This window comes from Corvus hawaiiensis, chromosome 4, assembly GCF_020740725.1.
Source record: "Corvus hawaiiensis isolate bCorHaw1 chromosome 4, bCorHaw1.pri.cur, whole genome shotgun sequence".
In the NCBI taxonomy this organism is placed as follows: Eukaryota; Metazoa; Chordata; class Aves; order Passeriformes; family Corvidae; genus Corvus; species Corvus hawaiiensis.
In genome coordinates, this window is record NC_063216.1 from 43,628,085 (window position 1) to 43,653,691 (window position 25,607).

A 25,607-nucleotide genomic window follows, 5' to 3' on the forward strand; every position below is an offset into this window, starting at 1 on the left:
CCTGTATCTCTAACTTTTTCTTCTAACTACAAAACTTTTTACATTCTTGCTGCAGCTTCCAAAACACAAGTCTGTTGTGGTTACCTTAAATGACTCAGATGACAGTGAGTCTGATGGAGAGCCCTCTAACTCAACTAGCAGTGTGTTTGGAGGACTAGAATCTATGATAAAAGAAGCAAGGAGAAATGTTGAGGTAAACGCTGTCCGGATTTTAATAGGTTTATTTTGTAGTCATTTTTCTTTGTATATAGAATCTAAAGTTTAGAATTTGGTCAAGAAATACTGAATTGCATCAGAAGGAGGTAAGAGTGTGTACATTACCCCTGTCTGGACAATTACCTTGTAATTTGGATTGCACAAGCAAATAAAAATTTTTTGTTGAAGATGGCATCCTGAAGATAGAACTTGTAATATATTTTGGTTTGATTTTTTTCAATTAAAATTCAGTGCATTATTAAGCAAAAAAGTACTGGCTTAAAAGATATAACTAGCCTTGAACAGCTTTAAGTTAGTGCTGAAATTCCTCTTATAAATACTACTTGATAGCTGTATTTTAAACTAGTGTGTCTGGTACTGACTTGAGTCTCATTGTAACAGGCATCAAAAATCAAAGCCCCTCCAAAATCAGAAAAAGAAAATGATCCAATGAGAACTCCAGAGGCTCTGCCAGAAGATAAGAAAATAGAATACAGACTTCTAAAAGAAGAGATTGCCAGGTGCAACTTAGATTAATTGTTAATGTAAAATGTGTTTTATTTGTAGCCCTTCACTAGTCTACTTTTGTAACTTGAAGGTAGATCTGATTCTGAAAACCTTGCCATCACCTTCAGGTTTTTCCCCCCATGCAATTTTTGGTAAGACAGCATAGAGGTCTAAAGAAAATCCTTGGATTTGAACTGATTTATAGTAACTGATTGCAGTTGTGGAAAGTACTTTTTCTTTTAACTTGAAATCTTGTCCTGCTACTCTCTTCAGAGATGTAAAAGCTCTTGGGAGTACACATTAAAATGAATGTTGAAGCTACTGAACATCTTTGTTTTGAACATTTCTGTTTCAGTCGTGAGAAACAGCGCTTAATTAAGTCTGATCCAGTGAAGAACAGTTCGTCCCCTGCAAATTCTGATGGTGAAGTTGATGGAATTGGGAGAATAGCAGTAGTGACAAAACAAGTCACAGAAGCGGAAGCAAAGCTGAAGAAAAACCGGTATGCATTTCACTGTCATAAGTCCTACCTTTTGCTTAGCAGGATGAAAAGAATAAATAATATTTTTAAATGTGTAGCATTTAAAAAACAGCAAATGATTGATTTCCTGTTGTCTTGAACTATTCAGCCTTTAATCCTATTGCTGTGCAAAAGGAATTGTGTTGTAGTGCCAGTGTCGTGTTTGATAACTTTTAAGTATGATTTGTCATGCTAACTGTTTTCAGCTGTTTATGTTCAGTGACAAATATGATTTGTGTCACCTAATACAGCTTTTCTCTTGTGGCATGCCTTTTCCATGTTTGTCACCCTAATTTCAAGTTATGGTTGGAAGTAAAAGTGCTTTGCATCCTCTACTCGGCTTCTCTTGCCACTTGATTATTACAGTATGGTCTTTTGAACAAACTGGTTTGTGGTCAGTCATCAACTGAAGGACAGTATTCCCTCCTCTCTTTATCCACACCCATCTACCTAAGTGTTTATCTTGCTTCCTTTGATGCATAGCTTTTTGTATTTATCTACTCTATTGTTGTGCCATAATATTATGGCTTGTAATCCAATAATGTGTGTATGTGCCCTAAGATGGAACTAGGTTGTTACTTAACAGAAAGCAAGAACATGTGTTTTGGTTGTCATTATATTAAAAACAGTATTAAAGATAGAACATTTGCTTACCTTCCTCTGTCCTTGTAACTACATCTGCATTATACTTACATGCTGAACTTGGGATGATGAAATGTGCTGTATTGACAGTATTTACTGTCTTACGGATGTTAGGACTATCTGGAGAGGCTTAATGTGTAGTCTCTTTATAAGTGAGGAGAGCTGTGTTCTTAATTAACTGGAGTTTTGGAGGAGCAGCAGTAGCTCTAAGCAACTTACCTTTGGAAAAAATTGTTATGTTCCTTTTCTACTTTCAGAATGCTGTTGATGAAGGATGAGTCTGTCTTGAAAAATTTATTGCAACAACAGGCCAAGAAGAGAGAGAATGTTCGAATTGCTGAAAATAAAATTAACAAACTGTCTGAACAGCTACAAGCAACAGAGAAGATCTTGAATGCTAACAAGGCATTTCTCAAGAGGATTCAGGAACATGTAACTTGCACTCTGAAATGTTTTTGTTTCCTAGAGCTGGAAATCTTGAAAAGGGGTGCCTGATTTTTGGAGGCAGTAGGCTTTCTTTGAATTAATTATTAATTCCCATCTAGTTATATTATGTCTCATTAATTCCATGTAATTATATTTTTATTATCCGGTCATATCTGTAAATTTGCATCTTGCTGTAATATTTAGTTTTTATTTTTATTTTTTCAGATACATAAAGTTCAACAACGAGTTACAGTAAAAAAAGCTCTGGCATTAAAATATGGAGAAGAACTTGCTCGAGCAAAAGCAGTAGCAAGTAAGGAAATTGGGAAACGGAAGCTAGAGCAAGATCATCTTGGTGTAAGTTAGCATGCTTTTAAACCAAACTACTTGGAAAAGAGTATAAATTTTGATTAACAAAGTTCAAGTGGAATTTCAGGAAAACATTTCAGAAACATTGTAGGGAGTGTTCCTACTGGATTTTGTACGTTTTTGAGAATTCAACAAAAAAGGCATTAATGATTTGAGGAAGAAAACTCTTCAAAACCTTTATTTCTGTGCTAGGGGAATGTCATTCATAGATAAGTAATAAGAGGAGCTGTATGGCTGTGAAAGAAGGAAGAAAATACTTTGCTGTCTGTAGACATCAATAATCTTGTTAAAACTATCAGGCAAAGTTGCTGCAGAGGGGATCGGATATTGTTTTGAAAAAATATACGAAAACAAGGCTAAAATATTTTTGTCAATTTTAGTGCTGCCACTCCCAACATCACTGTGTGTACTTGTTTTATAGCTCGCCTTTTAAGTGGGGCCAGAACTTCTGTTGAAGCCCCGTACATGATGCAGGATAATTTTTACTGCGAAACCTGCAAATCTCCCAGTTGAATTGTGGCAAACTCCTACGTGGTTTTTCTGCTGTTTGGTGAAATCTTCAGGCAGGAGTTTAAAATGTTATTATAAGCTCTGAATTAAATACCTTGCTTATGTTTTTACCTCCTGTCGATAGATCAGTAGATGAGAAAATTGAAATAAAGAGAATTTTTTTCTTTTCAGCCAAGCAAAATACTGAAATTGGATACCTCCCCTGCATCAAGTCCAAAAAAGCCTTCAGCAGAATTGATTGCACTAGAGAAAAAACGACTGCAGCAACTAGAGTATGAATATGCTCTAAAGATTCAGAAGTTGAAGGAGGCCCGTGCACTTCAAACCAAGGAGCAATCAAATACTGCACCTCATGTAGAAGAAGAATCTGAGTTTGCGTTACCTCAGCCATCACTTCATGATCTTACACAGGACAAATTGACTTTGGACAGTGAAGAAAATTGCTTTGACGATGAAGTTTTGTCTAACACAAACAGAGAACGAAGGAGATCTTTCAGAGAATCAAATTCTTTTACTAAACCAAATCTTAAACACATGGACACTCCAAAACAAGAAAGTATAAACAAACTTTCTAAAAAGGCTTCAGAGGAGCCTGAGCTGTTCCTTGGGTTGAATATTGATGAACTGAAAAAACTTTATGCTAAAGCTGACAGCTTGAAAGAACTGCTAATGAAAAGTACTGCCTTTATTGTGCCTAAGGAAGATCTGTTGTGTGGTCAGGTAAATGTTTTACAACTAAACATGAAGCTTGTCTTTATTAGGTGGTATTGCAATTGCTGTATATCTGTTTATCTATTTCCTAGGAAATTTCAGTGGACATGGATTTTTTTACATCACAAAGTAAACAAGCTGAAGTGAAACCATTTCCATTTGGACCATATCATAGTCCTCTTCTACTGTTCAAATCCTACAGGTATGAAGACTGTATCAGCTCTTTGACTAATGCATAGGTGTTCTTGTTCAAATGTTCTTCAGGGCTGTTCCTTGATACCCAGGCATGTACACAAAGACAAGTCCTAGTGAGAAACGTGGCTATCCCTAAACAATATTGTCTGATCTAGGGAATCTAATCATTTTATTCAGTCATTTTTTCCATGCAATATGCTGCTTTTACATTGTATTGCACATTGTTTGATACAACTAAGCTAAAAAAATAGTTAAGCGTTTGAGAACAGGATTTTTATATCCAGTATGAATAATGCAAATCTAAGAAGCATATTTCAATTATGCAGTCTTTGAACTTGGCTAGGATTTACATTGTCTGAGTCAAAATTGGCTCAATCATCTATTTTTGGATTCCTGCTCAGTGGAAAGAGGCATAATCACAGTGATTCATCTTGACTTGACAGTAACATCTGCAAGTGTAATCAATTTGGAACATCTGTCTTTTGACTAAAGAGAACTTTGTTCCTGCACATCAAATTTTAGAAAACAAAAGTCTGGAATTTAAACTGGAGTAGTTGTATCCTACCATGTGCTTCAGGTTTTTTATTGCTTTGCTCTTAAGTAGTGGAAGATGGAGTATGCCATCTTTGCAGGAGTATTCATTTTGACTTCCAGGTTATGACTTCAATTCCTGAAGGAGCTAGAAATCCCAAAATTGCTGTAGTCAAACTTCAGCTAAAGATTTAAAATAAGCATTAGTCTGCTTAGCTACGACTGGTTTCATTTTTTTATACATTCTAAGGCTGATATGTTTTGTCTTTTTTCCCCACTGTTTCTTCAAGTTCATCTTTAACAGTTCTCTTTACACTTTTATTTGATGTTGGTCATCCTGACTAGAGGATGAGATTTTCTATAAACTACTGAAATGCACTTTCATTAGTTTGCTTTCTGTACTGGGTTTTTACTGCACTTCCTGTTTTCATATTCCTGAAGTTCTGCACCTAAAGAAGAGAATGCTAGAGGAGAGCTTGATTAGATTGAGAAGTACTCCTTTGTTCCCTTCCTCTCCCTCTTGTTCTTAGCCTGTAGGTTAATGATGCTTTTGATTAGTAGCAGGGTTTTGGAAATAATGAGATTTAATACAGAAAGTGATTTTTAATTACTTTTTTTAGAAAACTGATGTCTTGCCTTGTGTACTTTTATGACAATAATTCACTGTTTCATTTTAGGTTTAGTCCTTATTTTCGTACGAAGGAAAAGCTGTTCCTCAGTTCAATAACGTATAGTAATATGATAGAGCCCAAACAGTGTTTCTGCCGCTTTGATTTAACAGGCACGTGTAATGATGATGACTGTCAGTGGTGAGTACTTTTTAATTTTCTTGACTTAAACTAAACCTCTCTTCTAAATGTCTGACTCTTGAGTCCGAAATAAGTATGGTTTTTTTTTCTTTGAAAGATCTGGGTATGTGATCCTATGCACAAGTTCTAGACAAGGTTATTTTTAATACTCTATTGCAGATACTAAGTTGGAAGAAAAACTCCTTTCATCTAAGCCATGAAAAAAGAGGAGGCTCTTTAGATGTACATTTAGAAAAGTAGTATGGCCCGTTATAGAATATTTCACCTTTCTAGTAGTTTAAATGGAACTGGTCTCATACAACTTCAGCATAACTTCAACTCATTGTAGAACCTCACATAGTGGTTGATACTGTTAAGCACACTTGAGATGAAACGTGTATATCAAATACATGATTAAGTAAAAAAATAATAATATTGTAATATTGTAATTCTAGTTTCATCGGAAAATACTGGCTAAGTTTGTTTCCTTAAAGGCTGGTGTTAAATTTTATTAAAAATTAATTTGTTTAACGGTGTTGTGCAGTGTATTTACAAGTGGATATGAATTGGTTAGGAATGAACTCAATATGAAAACTTAGCTACTGGAAAAATAGGAGTGAGCTTTATTCTGGATCAGCTTGTAGCTGTTGTCATCAAACCATTGTTTGACTCTTTAAAATACAAAGCGATAACTAATTCTTATAATTACCTTATTTGAAGTGGAAGGTTCTAAGTGCTGTGGTTTTGTGTTATTGCAAAATGAGTGTGTAGACATGTAATTTAAAGAGTAAGGCTGTAGTGAAATAATGAGGACTAGGATTAAGTTACTTACGTAGGTTTAAGTTTAGAAAAGGCCTAGGTATATTTAACCAAACATCAAAGCAAACAATAGGTTTTTTTGTGGGTATTGTTTTCTTTATGCCTCACCCAAGTGTGTACTAAAACTTTCATAATAATTTGTTGCTATGATAAACGTATTAATTGCTTATTTATTCGTTTTAGGCAGCACATGAAAGATTGCACTCTTAGCCGTAAGCAGCTCTTTCAGGATATTCTGTCTTACAACTTGGAACTGATTGGCTGTTCAGAAAAAAGCACTGATGAGGAAATCAGCGCTGCCACAGGTTATTAAGAGTCTTTTATTCTCTTTTGTATCTAAAAATTCATTTCTGAAGGAATAGGTTTCAGTAAAAGCTGTGGGTGCAAGGACTTTGATGTGAAGCAATGTATAAGATACAGCTATATGAAGTTTCTTTTGTTGTCCATTTCTGCCCTTTGTAGTGGGTAGTTACTTAGTTACCTTGTTATCTTACAAAACGAAAACAATCACTGATCTGAAAAACATTTCACTCTAAAAAATATAATTGCTGCAATTCAGGGTGTTGGGGAGCAGTGAGCATGGAATCTTTACTCTCCTCTTCCTCCGTTCTTTCTGCAACTACTGGACTGACCTGTTTTGGTGGAGCTGGAATTTTATAACAATGCCTTTGCCATATAGGCAAGTTGCGAAACAGAACTTCCTTCTTTTTCATTTCTTTGTGCTAGTGTGTTAAATCGCCATGCATCTTAAAGCAGTCATAGTTCATAATTTTAGCATAGATTGTATTAAGTTGCTGTTAAGTTGCATAACTGTTTTCTTCCATATGCTTATCTTAAGCTACACATATTCTTGTTTCAGAAAAATATGTTGAAAAACTTTTTGGTATAAACCGAGATCGTATGTCAGTGGATCAGATGGCTGTTCTTCTGGCCAGCAATGTCAACGAGAGTAAAAGTCACAGTAAGTAACTTGGTAGATTAAATGCAATATATATAAACTTTTAAAAATTATGTAAGTACCCTGATGATTTTGTAAACCAAGAATATTTTTTCTTATTGTTGCTTAGTTTATTTATCTTAGTATTATAAATTCTGATTATGGTGAATTCAAGACAACACAGAGTTTGTTTTAAGGCAATAATATAATAGCTTTTGAGTTCCATTTGTAGACTTTATTTATGCACTTAAGCACAATAAATTTTAAATGAGTGGTATTGAAGTTTATACACTTCTGTTGAACTCACAGAATCTTTTTATCTAAAACCTTTATCAGGAAAAATATTTTACTCTTGAATACAGAAAAGTGAAAGTTTCTACTACTTTGTTTACAGCACCTCCACATACAACTTGGAAAGAGAAACGGAAATGGAGACCAAAGTACTGGAGAAAACCTCTGTTAGATAGTAGCAGCAGTGAAGAGGAACAGTTTGTTGGACCTATTAAATATGGTAATCTGGATGTGTGGTGGCCTTTAAAAAGAGTACTGGAGGAAAATACCCACCCACTTCTTTCTAACACTTGGTTTTTAAAGTGGTTCTTGAGAAAATCAGTGCTTTTAATAGTTCTCTTGACTTTATACTTCCTGTATGCAAACTTTATTTTACATAAATTTATGGGTAAAGGTTGACCTACACTTGTAATTCTATTAGATTTTTTCCTTTAATGTGACTGGAAATTAAGGTGGAATTTGTAATTACCTGTTCTCAAAAGGAACATAAAGACCTTTTTCCCTAGAATGTTTCAGCCTTGCCAATACACTCCTGGGATTAAAAAAAAAAAAATTATTTTCCCTCAGCATCTCCACCTTCTCCTTCCCCCTCCCCCCAAACTTTAAGTGGAAGAACATCAGTGTTCAGTTATCCTAAATTTTTACAGAGTTAGTATTTGCTGTGACCTCAGGAGTTAAAAAAATCTGCTGTTAAACAGCATTTTGAAGCTGCTGGAGCATCAGTAACCTGCCAGTGTTTCACACGTGACTCTTGCAAGTAGGAGCTTTAGCATTTGTTAGCAGATCCCCTAAAAAGGATTTTTTGAGACTCAGAATTGAGAAAAATTTTTCTTTGTCAAATGTGTCTAGTTCCTAATGGTGCCTAATGATCTGCCTCAGCTGGTGTCTGTTGGTCAAGGCAGCCTTTGCTGCTATTTGTTTCATTCCTTCACATTTGAAATATAACCAGTTCTCTACAGGCAATACAGTTTGAAGGATGCTGGATAATGCTATTTAGTTCTGATCAATGGCTATGCTTGAAATATATAGATGCCACCTCTTGTGAGAGTTACAGATCACTACTGTTTTGAAAAGGAAAATTTTTTTTTCTAAAATTTGTATATTATTTACAGCCCCTCCCACAGAACATAAAAAAAGAGTTCCAGTGCTTGATGCTGTGGTGACTCCAGATGATGTCCGGTATTTTACAAGTGAGACTGATGACATTTCCAACTTGGAAGCAAGTGTCCAAGAAAACCCCTGTGATGTACAGCTTTGGATTAAACTTGCATATAAATACTTGAATCAAAATGAAGGGTATGTTGCTACATTTTAGACACTTGCTACCTATTAGCTATGTACCTATAATGCTATGATAAAGTTTCCTACTTAATGTTAAAGAACTTCCTCCAACAATGGCACAAATAATTGATTACTTTAATTCAGATTAAAAAATAGATTATATTTCCTACTGTATTTAGTGTAGTATATGAGTAATAAATTACACTGATGGTTTATCTTTGGGTAGGTTCTGATTCAGAGCGGAAGTTGATGGAAGGTAGTGTGGGAGAAGTAATTGTTCATGTTTGAAAAGTGCTCAGTGGAATGTTGCAGTAAAGGTGGACCAGTGAACTCAAATCATTCTCTGCAGAGTGGATGGTTGGAATAATGTTTGAAATTACTTTCATCACCAAACTTTCTTATAAGAACAGTTCTGCTAGTTGGTTTTATCCCTGTAGAAATGGTCTAATTGAGCACTTGGTTTCTTAGTTTGTGATATTTTTTTTTAATGTTGGTTTTCTAAGTTTCTCTAGCTTGTCTTCCTTAAACTTACACTGCAGGGTACCGTGTTTCTGTTGGCAATCAGATCATTTCAATAGGAATTCTGTCATGGTGGTTTCATCCATTATGACGATTAACCTCAGTTTTAAGTGAGGTACAGCTGAGCAACTGCAACAGGAAGCAAGGGGAATGGAGAGGAGCAGATCTACTTTAAAAGCCTTGTTTAAACTGTGGATAATGGAAAATGTAGGAAAAAATCAGTATAGCTGTATCAATAGGTGCCTGAGCAGTAGAAGGGGTAGAACTGGAAAGACCAGTAATCAAAGTATTACCAGCAAGTGGCAGCATGAGAAGAGCATGCCTTCTAAAAATAAGTGTACTTGGGAAACAACCAAGAAAAGGGAGAAAACCTGGTGGAAGATATGCATCCTTTTCATAAAACAGCCACCTCTCTCATTCCCCACTTCCTCAGCACTCTGAAGAAATTTGACTGCTGTAGCAGGTGAAAGTAGTGGCATTGGGAAAGCTTCAGACATATGCATGGTTAACTGTGTTAAGGTTTTTTTTGAGGCTTGTGTTTTTCTTCTCATAAATGTCCATGCAAAATAATTTCTAAAGATGATTTCAGAACAAATGGGACCTCAGAAGTATTCTGTGGTTTTATGCAAGATGTATTTATGAATTAAAGCTCAGCTCTGTGGTTTGCAGTATAGTCAGTTATTTCAGCTAATCATATATTACTTGGTGGGTGTCATCTCATGATTCGTTATCTCAAAAAAGCAAATTTCTTTTTTTTAATGTCTTAGAGAACCTGCATGGTATGCTGAAGTAAAGGCTTTTGTTTAGTGACTGTAGAAAATTTCATCCTTTTACTATTACTTATTAAATATTTAACAAAAATACAGCTTACTTTACTACATTCTTAAAATCCCTACTTAAGTCCTTAAGCCTGTATGACATAAATGCCTTTATATCCTTGCAGCTTGAGAACTTTGCTTACAGATGAATCTTACCCATTTTCAATAATTTGGACTCTTTTATTAGAATTGGCAGTCTTCATAGAATACTTATTTCCGTGCACTATGATAATTGCACCTGATAACTTCTGAAGGTTGAAAACTTGCTGCAGCTTTGAAACCTGGTGATAGTAAAGGACAACGTGTAAAAAAGATGGTGTACTGTGTGTGACTTTAATTCTAATTAAAAGCATCTATTTTCATATTTGATGTTGTGCAAGTCATAATACCAACACAGTTGATGAGAGTGCTTTTTTAAAATTTTTATTTTTTACAGCTCGTCATCTGAGTGTTTAGATTCTACTTTAAATGTTTTGGCTCGAGCCCTTGAGAACAACAAAGAAAATCCTGAAATTTGGTGTCATTACCTCAGACTTTTCTCAAAAAGAGGAACCAAGGAGGAAATACAGGAAATGTGTGAAACAGCAGTGGAATATGCTCCCTCTTATCAAATCTGGTGGACAGTAAGTAAAAATTTCGAAGTATATGTGAAATGTTCCTGTAAGTGTGTTTCTACTGTATAAAGTCAGTATGTATGACAGGGAAACTGTAGAATAAAAAGCGCTGTACCTTTTTAAAAACTCAAAAGTTGAAAATGAAACAAATCAAGTTCCTGCAGGTTATTTGTAGAAATCATCACTTTTCCTTAGGTAGTAAAAGTTATTTAAAATCAAGATGTTACATTGATTGCAAAATTTGGCTGTTCTTGTACATATTAAATTAATATGTTTAATATGTTTAATATGGAACTTTGTGAGGGAGGGTAACACGGTTCATAAGCTAGCAAAAGATACGATTCGAAGTTTGTGATCTGTATGATTTTTAACCTAGAAGCCTTACTTGTATTGATTGTTATTATTATGATTTGTTTCTCTCTAGTTTTTGAATTTGGAGAATTCCTTTGATGGAAAGGACTATGTTTGTGGGAGGATGCTGCAGTTCCTAATGGAAGTGAGAGAAGGAGGAGAAAATCCAAATCTTGTGTCCTTTCAGCTGCTGGAGACTCTGCTCTACAGGGTTCATTTAAGCCTGTTTACAGGAAGACATCAGAATGCTCTTGTTCTGCTGCAGGTAACTTCCAAGTTACCACCTCAGGAGTGTTTCCATAGCTTTACCTTTTTAATGCCTGTGACTGTGATAGTTTGAACTTTAGAGGAACTGTGCCTTCCTTTAGGAGAATTCCTTCAACAAATAGAGGCTTCTGTGTTGAGCTATGATGCTGTTGTAATCTGGATATACCTTTGGGGGTTTCGTTGCCTACTTTTTTTGTTTGAGTAGCTAATAGCCTAGATTACTATGTCTCAAAATAATGCCCTGGGAGATGCTTTATTTTTTGGTTTCTAGTAAGCCAGAGATCAGGTTTTTGCAGTGAAGGGCCTGTTAGTAATGCCTTAGGTATTCAAAATTGCCACAGAAATTATCAAACCAGTAGTTCTTGGGAAAGAATATAGTAGTTATCTAACAGTATTGCCCTGCTCTCCAATCTGGAGACTGTTAAATCAGATTTTATTTCTCCTATGAACTCCGAAGTCATTGAGTTATCTCAGGCCAGAACTATGTAGAAATAATTTAGGTGACTGTTAACTGTTGCGTAGATGATAAAAGTGGTGGCTGAGGGTGAGAAATGGACATTATCCTCTCCCAAAGTGGGAGCTCTGTCCTTTCAGTTGCAAGGTGTTTCATTCCTGCCAGCAGGTGCCGCCTATTGCTTGCTGCAGCCTGTCCTTAGACAGAGTTTTAGGCCTTCAGGCTTTTGTCTGGCTCCAGTTAGAATGGGAGAGTGCAATGCTGTGCTGGCTTTCTCCAAAGGTACTGAGACACATAAGTCTGAATTAATAAAAAGAACAGAGGGAGAAAAAACTCCTTGTGTCAAATCAACATGGGAATCCAGGGAGAATAACACTGGTTGGTTACCCTTACCTTTCTGTAAAGCATCATCACAAAGCTAAACTTTTTTTTTTCTAAATGAATCTGAAATGTGTAATTGAAAAGAATGGCTTGAATAATCTCTTGCCAAAGAATGGCAAGAGATTATTTAATCATATTTCAGAGAAAATAATTTCAAAGTAACTGCTACTTCAGAGTAAATAGCAGTGTGTATTGGAAAACTTGAAAGCAATTTCTAAGTATTTTGTGGCGTGAATAAGTGAAATGCTTTTGAAACACCAGTTTTCACCTACTTCAGGGCATGTGTCCTGCTGAATTTTGCATAAATTTGCAAGTACATTCATTCCCTTGAAAAATGCATTCTTTGATCATACTGTGTTTGTCCAGGAAAATGTTGACACATCACTCGTCATGAGGTTCTATTGAATTTATGTTTAGACTTTATTTAATTGCATGCTCTAATTATTTTATTTGGGATCTGCTTGTTTAACTGGACTATTCTATCTTTGCATGTGACTAGTAGAAAAATTTGAAATAGTATCCTTGTTCTCAGTAAGGATTTCAAAACATTTTTTAAAACATCATGTCTAGAGATGGTGGCCTTTTCAGTAGACTTGAATAGCTGTAACTTAGTACCTTTACAACTAGAATTTAATACATAAAAATGCCAAGGTGAACAGACAACCCCAAACGCACAAAACCTAGTTGAATCCAGGTTGTAGATGAGTTGTATCTGGTGTTACCTTCCAATTCCATAGAAGTAATACAGTAATAGGAGAATAGAGAAGGAAAAGGGAACATATATGTTGGGAGATGTATGTTTTCAAAGTGTCTCTCTTCACTTTTTGCAATAAGAATTTTCTGTGGTTTTTCCAAACCTTTTACTAGAAATGGCATAATTTGAATAGCCACCCTTTCACATAAGCTGAATATAATCCTGATTTACATAAAGAATTAGTTCCTGTCTTTTCTATGGAAAAAATTGGAGAATATTGAAACCTACTCTTCCTGTTTTCTTTTCTCATTCTTAAATTCTAAAGACTTTGTGGTTGAGGTGCATTGTATTTCTTTTAACCTTTACAGAATGCTTTAAGATCAGCAAATGAAAAGATAATATCAGAACACCTTACTGCAAGTGACCGTTGTTTGGCTTGGCTGGCTTACATACATTTAATTGAATTTGGTGTTCTCCCAGTCAAGTTCTATGATCCAGCTAATGTCAGTCCTTCAAGGATTGTGCACAAAGAGGCGTTTTTAATACCATGGCAGACAGTTCAAGATGTGAAGACTGATCCTGATACACTCTTAGCTATGTTTGAAGGTAAGATTAAGGCAGTAAATATTTAATACATTCTTCACACGTTGTAATTCAAGAAATATTATTCAGCTTCTGGAATTTCAAGGCAGTGCAATATTGCTGATGACTTTGTTAAGCCATTGAATTAATCCAGTGTATTCATTTTGATTTGAACAGAATAGTGCGGAAAATCCACGTTCTTGGGTGCTTAACAAACATGAGGTTTGCGTCTGTGGTTCCAAGCCACAGCTTTAGCTTGATAGAATATGATCGTTCAGAGAAAAAGACCAGACAGTGGCTTGTAATTGTATAACATTGCTATTTTTTTGGGCTTATGCAAGCATAAAGCCAAGCTTCAGTTGTCATTCTTTCTTACCCTTCCCCCTTTCTCTCGCTAGGATGTATTTATTGGAAAGTTACTTTCCTGAAATATTAGTGTATTTCCTTAAAAGAGGCAGAACAATCCATGTGTTTATCTTAATTCACAGTTTAAAAAATTTATTCAATTTACTTAAAGTGTAAAATGGAGATATTAGAAGGAATCGAGATTTTAACTTATGGTGGTGCTGTCAGAGGTAGACTTCACAGTAGCAGGCAAGTGCTGTTATATAGTATTTATAAATGTCAGTATTTAGTGTGTTAGCCAGCAGCAGTATTGAGTTGCCACTGAGAATATACCTATGCTTCCAGTGGTAGTGCAGTGTTGAAATACTCAAGGATCAATGGAGTAGCCCAGCTGTGTGAGTGAGGGCAGTCTAGCTATGGTAATGGGGTGTTCATTGTTGGGTAACTTTTTATTATACTGAGGAGAAAAATAATATCCTGCATTAGTGTTTGTCTCAATAGCTTTCAGCAGCTACACTGGAAATCCTGGTGTGTGATTTTAAATCTAGGTATATGCTTCTATCTGAAACATTGCTTTAATGTTTCATTGTTAGGATGTTTCCTGTTTTTAAAATGAGTAAGAGATGAAACAAAGATTTTTGTTTTTGTACTGTGGTGATTAAGTGTGAAGAGAGCTTTTCCAAAGATGATCATCTATTTCTAATAACTTGCAAAACCAGCACCTTCAGAAGTAATCTTTTCAGATTATGTATTTTCCTTATGTTAAAGGAGACATTTTATTATGTTAAGGCTTCACATAACTTTGACACTGCTTGAGGTGTAAAGGCTTCACTTTTTACTTTTGTTTTGAAGATGCAGTCAAAACATGTACTGATGAAAGCCTTGAGGCTGACAAAAGAATAGCTGTCTGCTTCCCTCTCTACAGAAACATGATAGCTTTGCTGAAACTGCTTGAAAGGTAAGTTGTTTCAAGACATTCTTAACTGAAGTATTTGACTCACTTTTTTTTTTTTTTTTTAACTGACCTTTACTTTTCTTTAAGGTGGGAATCTGCTGCAGAACTTTGTAGATCTTTACTGGAGCTCTGCCCTAACAACTGTCAGCTCTTGGAGAGTTTGGCCACCTTGTATTTGCAGATGGAGCAGAGTGAAAATGCCCACAAGGTGTGGATTGGAGCTTTTGAGAGGAATCCTCAGAATGCAGAAGTTTTTTATCAGTTGTGTAAATTTCTTGTTTCACAGGTAATACTCCATGTCAAAACTTGTTTGCTGGTCTGCTAGCTCTGTAAAATTTGGGGTTTTTGTTGTTTGAAAAGCTTGTCGAAGTGATTCAACTTAGTGATATTTTTGTAATGTCTAGTACTCCTTTATATAAATAGGAAAAGTATAATTGTCAAGACAAGTGAAATGATAAAAGATAATCTTAGAAATTACATAAAATCATAAATTTGTAGTTTGGGTTGTTCTAATTCAGTGTTAATCTTAAGAAAGAGTAACAGAAAGTAAAAAAACCCCCCTGTAATATTTTTTCAGCTTCTTCCTACTGCTGACTTCCCCATTTAAACTTCATTCTTGAGAGAATGAAGACAGTGGAGCATTGCAGAGATAAACACGCCACTTATTTATTTTGCTTAAATTACTCTCACCATATTCCAGGTTGATGTTTGATTTTAATTTTTTTATTTTTAAAAAAAAACCCCAAACAACAAAACAGGAAAGGTCAAGCAGTATTCTTCTACTGTTGCAAGATTTCGTGGCAGCTTTCTTTGAGAATACATGCCAACAGCATGGTCCCATGGATCTCTTAAGGTATGTTTAGAATAATTTTTAATTTAAATTTTGGCAATATTGGCATTTTCATGAATAACATGGTAGCCTAGAACTTTCAAACTCTATTTTTTAGCATGGTGTGTTTTGCCAGAACTTCAGTGAATGATGGTTTAGTATAAGGTTTACGCTTGTTTTTGCATAGACGCTAATTTATAAAACCATGAGCATCTAAAAATAAAACAGCAAGCAAGTCAAATGTCTGGATCTGGGCAATGAAAATCAATCATATATATACCAAAGTTGGTTTTGGTTTTTTTTTTCCCCCCTAAAGCTAGGAGCCTAAAATGGCGTATCTGAAATACACTGTTTAGGCACTTGTAAAAGACCTCAGTCAAGACATCCAGCATGTTATTAATCACATTAGTATTGATTAAAAGATACAGGTTTCGTATATAGCCTGATGATTTTCCCCTTGAATATTAGCACCTAACTGAAAGACAGAAGTTTTGGAATCTGCAAGTTCCCTATGAGCAAAATAGATGCCTCTGAAGGTCTTCAAAGCAAAAACCTTCCGTGCTAGAGCTCATTCAGATGAGCTTTTGAAATGTTTTTATCTCTTAAGTTAGGTATTAGATTTTGTTCTTGCTTACGTTTGTTATGTACTTGATGTATTTTATGAAGGAAGGGGAAAGTCTGTAATATAAGGCAATATTTAACTTCGTGCATAATGAGAGAGTAAATGCCTTCTGTATTAATTCTACATTTCTGTGTAATGCTTTCTGTACAGATTTTGCCTGGATAGAGTTAAACTGAAATCTAGGAAAAGTGCATGTTTTTTTAGTATTTTTTGTGAACTGGACTTCGTAACTGAACATTACGTCTACATAGAATTCTTCCATGTAGAAGCATATTCTTGTTTACTACTCCTTTTTTCTCTTGTAGATATCTCTTGAATTTTCCAATGCCAATTGAATTTACATCACCTCTCTATAAAGAACATCTTACAGATGATGTTGTTAACCAGCAAATCCCATATCTGTGGCAGATCTACTGGTGAGATTTTTCTAAGGAATTTCTGAGAAACAGCTGTTGGGTCTGAGTAAATAGCATTTTCAAAAGCAGAGTATTCATAACTTGCCTAAGGGTGTATCACTTTCAGTTCTCTCAATAAGTGATTGGCCAGTCTTTAGAGAACCTACTGGCCTGCTGCACATTGGAGATAATTTTATGAAACTGAGTTGCACGTCAGCTTAAATTTTCCACTTGAGAAATCTTTCAGAAGTTCTGACCTACAGGAATGGTAAAAGGTGTGTTCATCTCAAAATGATTTTTTTGTTTGTTTTACTTTTGGTTTAGGTTACTGCTGCTAGTAGTGTTCCTCTTCCTTGTGGCTTTCAGTTGTCTCCCTTCTATTTTACAATAGTTCTACTTTGCAAAGTTTCCATTCTATTTGGTCCTGATCTCCCCAGCTCCTTGACTCATTGTTTCAGCTGTTCATGGAGAAGCTCCACAGCAGAGTTAATGCAGGAGGGTGACCTGTTCCTCTGCAAGAGGTTGTAAAGGAACATGTCTTTGTCATGTATACACAATCTTTTTTCCTTTTTCTTCTTTTCTTTTTCTTCCATCATTCCTTTTGATAGCAGCCTTATACAGGATTGCCAGACACCACAGTATTAGCCATCTGTAACTTATACTAGCTACTTAACTGTGGTTACTAAGGTGCTTGCTTAGGCTGTTTAGGAAGTTTACCACTTTGTGGTCTGGGTTTGTCAGTCTACACAAGTACCTATTTGGCTTTTCAGATAAGTAAAAAGGCAAAGATGGTATTGCTTCACATACTGAGTGAAGACTCCTCAGAACTTCTTCAACACTGTTGCTTATTGTTTTTAGTTGGTGGACAACCTACAGGTAAAATGAATGGTTTTCAAGAAAATTTAATCTAAACCTTTTTTAAAGATTACCTTTATGGGGTTTTTCTTACATTGTCTATTAATATCAACTTAAATTAATTTTTTTTTTTAACCAAAATATCTCTTGAGAAGTTCAGTTTTGGGTTTCCCACTTACACAGTAGAAGTATTGTTACTAAGACACTTGAGATCACTATTTAGTCATAAGGTACCTTGACTTAAACTCAGATTCTCCTGTATTTTAACACCTGCTTCTAAGAGGAAAAGTAAGTGTTCGTGAAAGAAGTGCCTAAATTACTTTCAGAGATAATGGAGTGTTTCTCTGTTTGAGTTTTGCTACAGTAAGTCTCTAGGTACCTGGGCCTGTGTATCTGTATTTCCTTTCTTCAGGTATGGAGGACAAAAGACGTAAAAGTTCACTTTTACCAACTGAAAATAGATTGAAATCAGCAAAGTCTTAAAGGTCTTGTAACAATGTTTTACTTGGAAAGATCCTATTGTGTGTGCACACAAATGTATACACACTATTTTAGAGTAGCAAATTGGTGATTTAGTTCATAATTCCTGGGGAAAGCAGGAGTAGAATCAGGCACTGATTATGTGACTTCAGTCAGGAGGGTTCTACAGCAAGGTAGCAAGGTCAGCCCTATCTTACTTTATATATTTCTGTATTCTGCTTCTTTATGAGGTTGTTAGATTTCCCCCTGCCCCCCATTACTTACTGGAAGTCTTGCCTTTTTTTTATTGTTACTTTACACTTTGAAATACGGATTTTTCGCCATGTCTTGATCTAAGAGTGTGTCTGCTCTTGTCTTTGATGAGGTCTTGTATGTTGGTCTAGCTGTATGTTTCTTTGAGAAGCTGTTTAACAAAATTAAGGGGGGGGTTTTGACCTTTTCTTGTCAGTTTTCTTTTTCCTCTGACACAATCGGTATGTTTCTACCCCAGATCTTGATAATATTTGTTTCAGAATACTAACTTTGTTGCCAGAGACTGATACTATTTCCCAAGTGGCTTTAATCAGACTTTGAAATTTATCACTTGGAGCTTTCCCAATGGAAATTCAAGACTTGTCTCCATTCTGTAGCAGTTAGAGCATTCCTATTAGAAGGATTAGTAAAGGGTACTTTACAAGAGTAGAAGACAGTTTGTAATATTTAATTTGTTCTTAAGGATTGCATTTTAAACTTCATGGTTGCTTTATTATTCCTTGTTACTTGCTTGCGAGACTTACCCATTCTAATAAATTGACTGATAGATTAGTCCATGATGCTGTTAAACTGAAAGCACTGGTTTTTTTTCTTGCATCTGAGAATGGGAAAGTCTTAATTGTATCTTACTGTTAATATGTAATTACACATACTGTTTATGACATACAACAGTTCTTATCTTTTTATATAAACAGTTTGTGCCAGTCTCTTCATGCAAGTGTTGGTGAAGCACTGGATGCTTATGAAGCAGCTCTGGGGGCAGTGATGCAGCAGGAAACTGTTCAGAACATTTGGTTGGAGTAAGTTCTTAAGGGAAGAAGGTTAATTAATCTCAATTATTAAGTGAAGGCTACCAGAACCATCTTTTTTCTTTTCTTTTTTTTTTTTTTTTCTTCCAGTTACCTTGTTTTTCTCAATAGCAAAGTTGTTGAATCCACCAACAAAGTTCAAGAATTCAAGCTTTTTACTGATCTAGTGAACAGATGTCTGGTGACAATCCCCACAAGATACCCAATTCCGTTTAGTACTGCTGATTATTGGACCAATTATGAGTTTCATAATAAGGTAAAAATGTGTCTGTGGACAGTTTTAGCTAAACAAAGAGGCTGATGACCTGTTAGCAGGTACCTGTAATCTATTTATTCAAGTACAGCATCAGTATATGAACACTGAGAGCTAGAAAAAGAAAGAAGTGTCTGAGTATAGTAGTGTTTTGAGCAGAAGAGTATCTAGCAGTGACCTTTTCAAATAAAGGTCATGTAATGCAAAGAGAAACTTTATGGCATGTTAATGACAAATGATTTTTTTCTAGAGAAAAGAGAAAATGTGTAAGGGAGGGAAGATAAGGTTAAGCAAGAGTACCACTGGCAGATGGAAGCAGTTTTGATCATAGAAATTATAATGGTTGAGAAGCAGAAGGAATAAAGTAGGAGGAAGAAATTGAGCACTTGTAACAGACAGAATAAAGCTTATAGAAATCCTGGATCCCATTTTGCTAACAAGCAGTGCATTGATCTTTATGCATGACATGCAGGCTAGAAGGACTAAAATATGTGGTGCTAGCAATTTGACACTGTATTATACAAATTGATTTCTGTACCCTTGAGGGATATAAGGTTTGAAGGTGGCAACTCATTTTAGTCATAGTGTTCATAGTGTGTGATACCATTGTTCTTAGCAAAATAAGAGCTGTAAAGTGGTTTAATGTTTATAATTCAAATTCTACAGGTAATTCTTTTTTATTTGAGCTGCATTCCAAAATCTCAGCATTCCAAAACCTTGGAACGGTTTTGTTCTACCATGCCTACTAATCCTGGACTTGCACTGAGGTATGTAAAAATACTTTTAATCAAGGCAGATGGTTAACATAACAATCGTTTTTTTGTGCAAGTCATGCATGATTTGCTTTCTACTACGGAAGTAAAACTGTTCCTCTATTATTGCATATTGCTTGAGGCATATTGTGCCTTCTGATGTCATCTCAATCTTAGATTTGACAATGTTCTGTTCTATCTACAGACAGGTTATAATTATACAGGAACTAACTCTGCATTGTACATGATGACTACAAATGGTCAAAATTTCAAGTGGGTAGAGAAACATCAGATATATATTAAAATCTTGTTGTTACCTGATGATCTATTACAAGTTGTAGTGCTAGCTAACCCATGACACAAGTATAGTTCCAGAACAAATAAAAATGGATATACCAGTCTATAACAATGCTACCTTAAGGCTTAACTTGACATTTATTTATCAATGATAAATCATAATTTAAACAAAATCTGATGGGAAACAACCACTGACTCTTGCACTGACTCTTACTTGAACAGTATTTCAAAACATGCTCTTCCAGGATGAGAGTTGATATTTTACTGTGTTCAGGTGCACTGAACACATGAATATTTGAGTAATATTGAAAAGTCCCAAAACACTATTCATCATCAACAGTGACCCCAAAGAACTCAAAGCAAGGCTTGAAGTGAGTGTGTGGTTGTGAGCATGGGGAGAGTGTGACACACCTGCCTTAGGCAGGTTGGAGTTGAATGGCTTCATTTTAAACCAAGTTGCGATTCTGTCTAGATGGAACTTGCAGCTCCTTTAGACAATGTTGATACTGCATGAAATGGGTGAGCAGAACTGACTGAGTAGCATCTCTGGCCACATGACTATAAAACTAATTTGTCTCCTTTCAAATGTGCAGTTACCTTGTGCATGCTCAAAGTGGATGTGTAATCCACTTGGAATCTTGTAATATGCCAAGATTGTATTTTCTCTCTGATTTCACACTTCTTAGTTACTCTCTGAAAGTGTATCTTACCTTGTTTTGTTTTGTTCTGAGAGCATGATCAGTCAGTATTGTATATGGTGGCTTGGGCTTTTTCCTGCTTACAGCTCTTGTCTCAGATTAGGTATAATATATTTTGTGTAATGTGTTTGTATCTTTGGATAGCTTTTCTGTTCCAAGTGATTAGAACAGTGTTCCTTTCTCATGAATGCCTTTTACAGACTGCTTCTGCAATACTGGGAGGAGAGCAATGTTCAGATTCTGAAACTACAAGCCAAGATGTTTACATATAATATCCCAACATGCCTGGCCATCTGGAAAATGTAATGCAACAGTCATACATCTGTTTTCATAGATATTGCTTTTGTTTGTAAGGTTTACTTCACAAAGGTAAATCAGAAGTGTCCTTCCAGTTGGGCTTGTACTGGAAACTTCTCTTTTGTTAGCTTGTTATTTAGAGAGTAATATTAGTTCATTACAGCAGACAGAGATACTGTCACCTCTTTAAAATGAGAAATGAAATTTCCCTCTTGGGGAAAACTTAAGTGAATGGATATTATGCAGATAAATATGAATGATGTATTTACAAGTTGCTTTTTAAAATTCAACTATTGACTTCTGTCTCCCCCTCTCTACCCCTCCCCTTTATATATCACAATAGCAGTATTCTCCATTATCCAGTGATGCTGAACTGATCTTTTTCTTCAGTGTTTGTTCATAATGGGGAACCACTGAAATGTCTTGCTCATGTAAGGTTGTTTTTAAAAAATGGCTATTTTTATCTTTTCACAATAGATTTAACCTCATTGGAAGTTAGTTTCTTCTCAAGAAATTAGTAATTCCATTCCGCAGTCAGTATTCTGCCATTAATGGCATTTAAAATACTTCAAGAATAAATGTTTTTATATATTTCTTTTCCTCAGAGCCATTGCTGCCGAATGCTTTCTAATGGGACAAAGAGAAGTAAGTCAATACAGTGTACTAAAACAAGTGATTATGAAATACTGTAAAACTTCTCATACCTTGGCTTTACCCAAAGCAATGGTCATCTCGTAAATCCAAGATTTCTAGTTAGTTGAAGTACTCTAGTTTATGAACACCAAAATATTTGCCTCAAGTGTGAGAAATGTTTTTGTCAGTCAGGGTAGAATGGATTATATAATGAGTGCACAGTCTTTCTGTGTATCTTTCCCATACTGGGAAGGCTGTATTCTTCTCCCATTTTACTTTTTTTTACCTGGAGGAGATTGTTATATTTTAAGTTCTAGCAGAGGGAAGCAAGACTTGTGCTGGAAGATGCTAGTGACTATCTTTACAAGTGGACAAGAGAGCTGGAGAGGAACTTTTTGCAAGGTCATGTCATACTAGGACAAGAAGGAATAGCCTCAAGCTGACAGAGAGGAGGTTTAGATTGGATATTAGGAAAAACAGCTTTACTGTGAGGTGGTGAGACACAAACAGGTTGCCCAGAGAAGTTGTAGATCTCTTGTAGGGATGAGGTTTCTAGGCCAGACTGGGTGGGGTTTTGAGCAACCTGGTCTAGTCTAGTGGAAGATGTCCCTGCTGACGATGGGGTTTGTGAACTAGATGATCTGTAAGGTCCCTTCCAACCCAAACCATTCTTTGGTTCTGGGAAGTAGTTGGAGGGGTGGGTCTGCCATACTAATGTATGGAAAGAGTTTGCATAGTTCCTGACACAAAAGATGCCAGTTCCTTTTTTGCCAAAAATAATAGGTTTACTTACTAGTACTTAGGGTAGGGAAATACCACTCTATGTACAAACACAGAAGAGGTTTTTGGGTACAGCAACTGAATCACTTTTCAAACAGAATGCTCTTCCTGGTATTGTTGCTGTTACCTTCAAAATACTCTTCTGCCTGTGGAAAGATGTGTATTTGAGGGTGGGGGTTGTCATGAGGCCCTGGATTTGTGATTCATCACTTGCTTGTGGTGTTTGATCTACTTCTGTGCTTGTATCTGGTTTTGTGTCATTGTTGTGACTTATTCTTAGCATCCTTCTGTTTTTGTCAGTGGTCTTCTGAATCAATACTAAAGCTTTAGCTGATCCATAAAGGGTAGCATGGCTGTTGTTAGACTCACATACGAAATATTTTCCTTCCTTTTTTACGGTCTCCTAGAATGTTTAAAAAGAACGTCCCCTAAGCAGAATTATTTGTTTCTCTAGATCAAATAGCTCAAAGTCAGGAGATACCAAAGACTGGGTTGCCTCTTCAACCTTAATTCTGTCTCTGTGTTGGTTTGGTGTAATCTGTAATAAGTCACAGATCCCTGCTTCAGTCATTGTATTAGATGGACTACATCTTAAGACACTGCCTCTAGTAAGGCTGGTGGCTGGTTTGTTTGGTTAGAAAAATATATGTCAAATGCATAAAAAAGAGGGCCCTTAGAGAAAATGAACCAATTAAAATGGAGACATATGTGAAACATTGTAGCTGGATTACACCCAGAAGAAATCTTGTGATTTTCTTCTGCAACCACCTCACTAATTATACGGTATGTGGTAAAATCACTTCAGTAGGCACACACAATGCAGTTGGGTTTTTGTGGGGGTCTTGGCTTGGAATGTAGTGAGCACTTACAACTGTTTACACAAATCAGTGATTGGTCCAGATTACTGGATTTTCTAGTAAACAAGTAGGGTATTGGTTTAAAATTGAATTGTGATTCAGATTATGGATTTCCTGTTCCTGGAGAACCCGTCATTTATTTCCTTCAGAGGTCATGTAAAGGTTTGTTAAAAGAGTATGAAAATGAGTACAAGTATTTAAAATGCCAGCAAATACCTCCCCTAGTGACTCTGATTGAAGTTGGGACTTTAGATACCAGTAGTTGAAGGACACTTGAGTAAGTACTAGTATTAAATATTTTGGTCCTCTATTTTGAACCATAAAATGGTAAAACCATTTTTTTTGAGAGTTGCTAATACTCATACTGATGGTTAAAGCATAGATAGATAGATGCTGAAGGAAAAAAAGCCCATGAAACAGTTATTTTCATTGCAGGATTGTGATGATACGCAATAAACAAGACTTGAGACTACATATTGAGTGGTGAAATATTCAGTAAGCTTCTTCATTCCCTGAACATGTTCCATCCTGTGCAATGAATGAGGCAAGAATCTTGTGAAGAAAAATAGCATGTCCTTATGTAACTAGTCATGTTCATACAAGGGTCAGAATTAAGGTCAGACATAAACTTGCCTTTGCTTTTAGTACCAGTTTAAGGCTTGACTTCAAAACTATTTTAAAAATTATTGCAAGAGATTTTTGTACTTCAGATATTTCATTTTGAGTGCATGAAATTGTGCTGACTTTTAATACTTGCCTTTATTTTACAGGTCCATCATTTATATCAGAGAGCCCTTCAGAAGTTACCTCTATGTGCAACACTGTGGAAAGATGTAATGTTTTCTCCTTATGATTCAGTTTGAGGTTTCATATAAATTCTCTGCATATCCCATATCCATAGATGTGGTGATGCTCAGGCTCTGGCTAAATCTTATATCTGCTTCCCCATCTCTTTCAGCAACTCTTGTTTGAAGCATCAGGAGGAGGTAAAACTGATAACCTGAGAAAACTAGTTTCCAAGTGCCAAGAGGTTGGAGTCAGCCTAGATGAGCTTTTAAATTTAAACACTTACAGAACAGAAAACAAGAATCACTGAACGCTGGGTATGGTCAGCCCTAAGTCCTATAAAATGCCAAAATCAGTTGAATGGTTCTTCAGGCTGATCCATGCCCTAAGATCTATGTAAGGCAGATGAGTATTGCTGAGCGTATCAAGTCTCCAGTCTGCTTTCCTTGAACCTGGAAACAATTAACATGACCTTCTTCTGGAAACATGAACTCCCTGTCTGGCCTTGCTTCTGGGCCCTGCCAGATTCTCATAACGTCATCTACGTAAGTATAGTTAATCAAAATGACAGACTTTATTTTTTTATGTTTTCTTTTTATTTACTGTTTTTGTTTTGCTGTTCCTGATTCACTTGACACTCTCGCTGATGCCTGAGAGATCTGTGTTTGGGATTAATTTACTGGGCTGTGTTTACAGTAAAAAGCAACTAGTCCATTTTGGGTTTTTCCTTTTTTAAACCTTTTTTGAGACCTTTTCATTACAGGATTTAAAACAAAAGCAGCCGCTCTTAAGGAAAGTGTAACTGCCGTGGCCACAAGTATGCTTCTTGCACTTGAAGGCTCTAAGAGGGTTGCTTACTGCCCTTTTCTGCATTGGACTCATGGCAGAGACTATTAAACTTGAAGATTAAAGAAACTTTTGCAAATGCCAGTGCATCAGAACCTAAGAGTGGTCAATTATGTGCAATTTTTTTGTAAAGAAATTTTAATTTATAATAAAGTTTAACAGTTTAAAGAAAGATAATATTCATCTGTTTTGTTTTGGTACTACTTCGTGCTATTACAGGTGTTCTTGCAGAGATATTTTCAATACAAGCCGACCTTTCAAAAAAAATCTGTTGTCTTTTGTTATTTTGATCAAGAGATAAGCAAATGTGGTTGAGCTGCCTATTGTGGATGTAGAATAACTGTCCCCTTGGGGGTTTTTTTCATCCCCTTGCCTCAGGTACACAGCTGTTTGTCCTGTAACAGCTATTCTTATCAATAATACCACTTCAGTAATGGAAAATGCATTTTATATTGTCCTTTTTG

At 35.8% G+C, this 25,607-nt stretch overlaps 1 protein-coding gene across 5 annotated transcripts in view; it reads left to right on the forward strand.

Moving 5' to 3' along the window:
* The window catches only part of ZFC3H1 (zinc finger C3H1-type containing), a 41,618-nt gene extending 16,303 nt beyond the window's left edge, over positions 1–25,315 (forward strand). For 4 of the 5 annotated variants that reach the window (XM_048302526.1, XM_048302527.1, XM_048302528.1 and 1 more), the window contains exons 10-35: positions 56–193; positions 598–716; positions 1,058–1,204; positions 2,122–2,296; positions 2,516–2,647; positions 3,341–3,889; positions 3,973–4,082; positions 5,284–5,415; positions 6,397–6,518; positions 7,073–7,174; positions 7,545–7,661; positions 8,554–8,737; positions 10,496–10,682; positions 11,098–11,289; positions 13,189–13,426; positions 14,600–14,705; positions 14,790–14,988; positions 15,461–15,555; positions 16,459–16,569; positions 18,831–18,935; positions 19,035–19,200; positions 19,864–19,964; positions 21,145–21,246; positions 21,847–21,886; positions 24,282–24,344; positions 24,470–25,315. In XM_048302526.1, coding sequence (XP_048158483.1) covers positions 56–193; positions 598–716; positions 1,058–1,204; positions 2,122–2,296; positions 2,516–2,647; positions 3,341–3,889; positions 3,973–4,082; positions 5,284–5,415; positions 6,397–6,518; positions 7,073–7,174; positions 7,545–7,661; positions 8,554–8,737; positions 10,496–10,682; positions 11,098–11,289; positions 13,189–13,426; positions 14,600–14,705; positions 14,790–14,988; positions 15,461–15,555; positions 16,459–16,569; positions 18,831–18,935; positions 19,035–19,200; positions 19,864–19,964; positions 21,145–21,246; positions 21,847–21,886; positions 24,282–24,344; positions 24,470–24,607 — 3,870 coding nt within the window. In that variant the 3' untranslated portion in view covers positions 24,608–25,315. Of the gene's footprint in view, positions 1–55; positions 194–597; positions 717–1,057; positions 1,205–2,121; positions 2,297–2,515; positions 2,648–3,340; positions 3,890–3,972; positions 4,083–5,283; positions 5,416–6,396; positions 6,519–7,072; positions 7,175–7,544; positions 7,662–8,553; positions 8,738–10,495; positions 10,683–11,097; positions 11,290–13,188; positions 13,427–14,599; positions 14,706–14,789; positions 14,989–15,460; positions 15,556–16,458; positions 16,570–17,318; positions 17,425–18,830; positions 18,936–19,034; positions 19,201–19,863; positions 19,965–21,144; positions 21,247–21,846; positions 21,887–24,281; positions 24,345–24,469 lie in introns of those variants that run through there. The other variant, XM_048302530.1, reaches the window with a different exon arrangement.
* Positions 25,316–25,607: the final 292 nt, after the last annotated feature.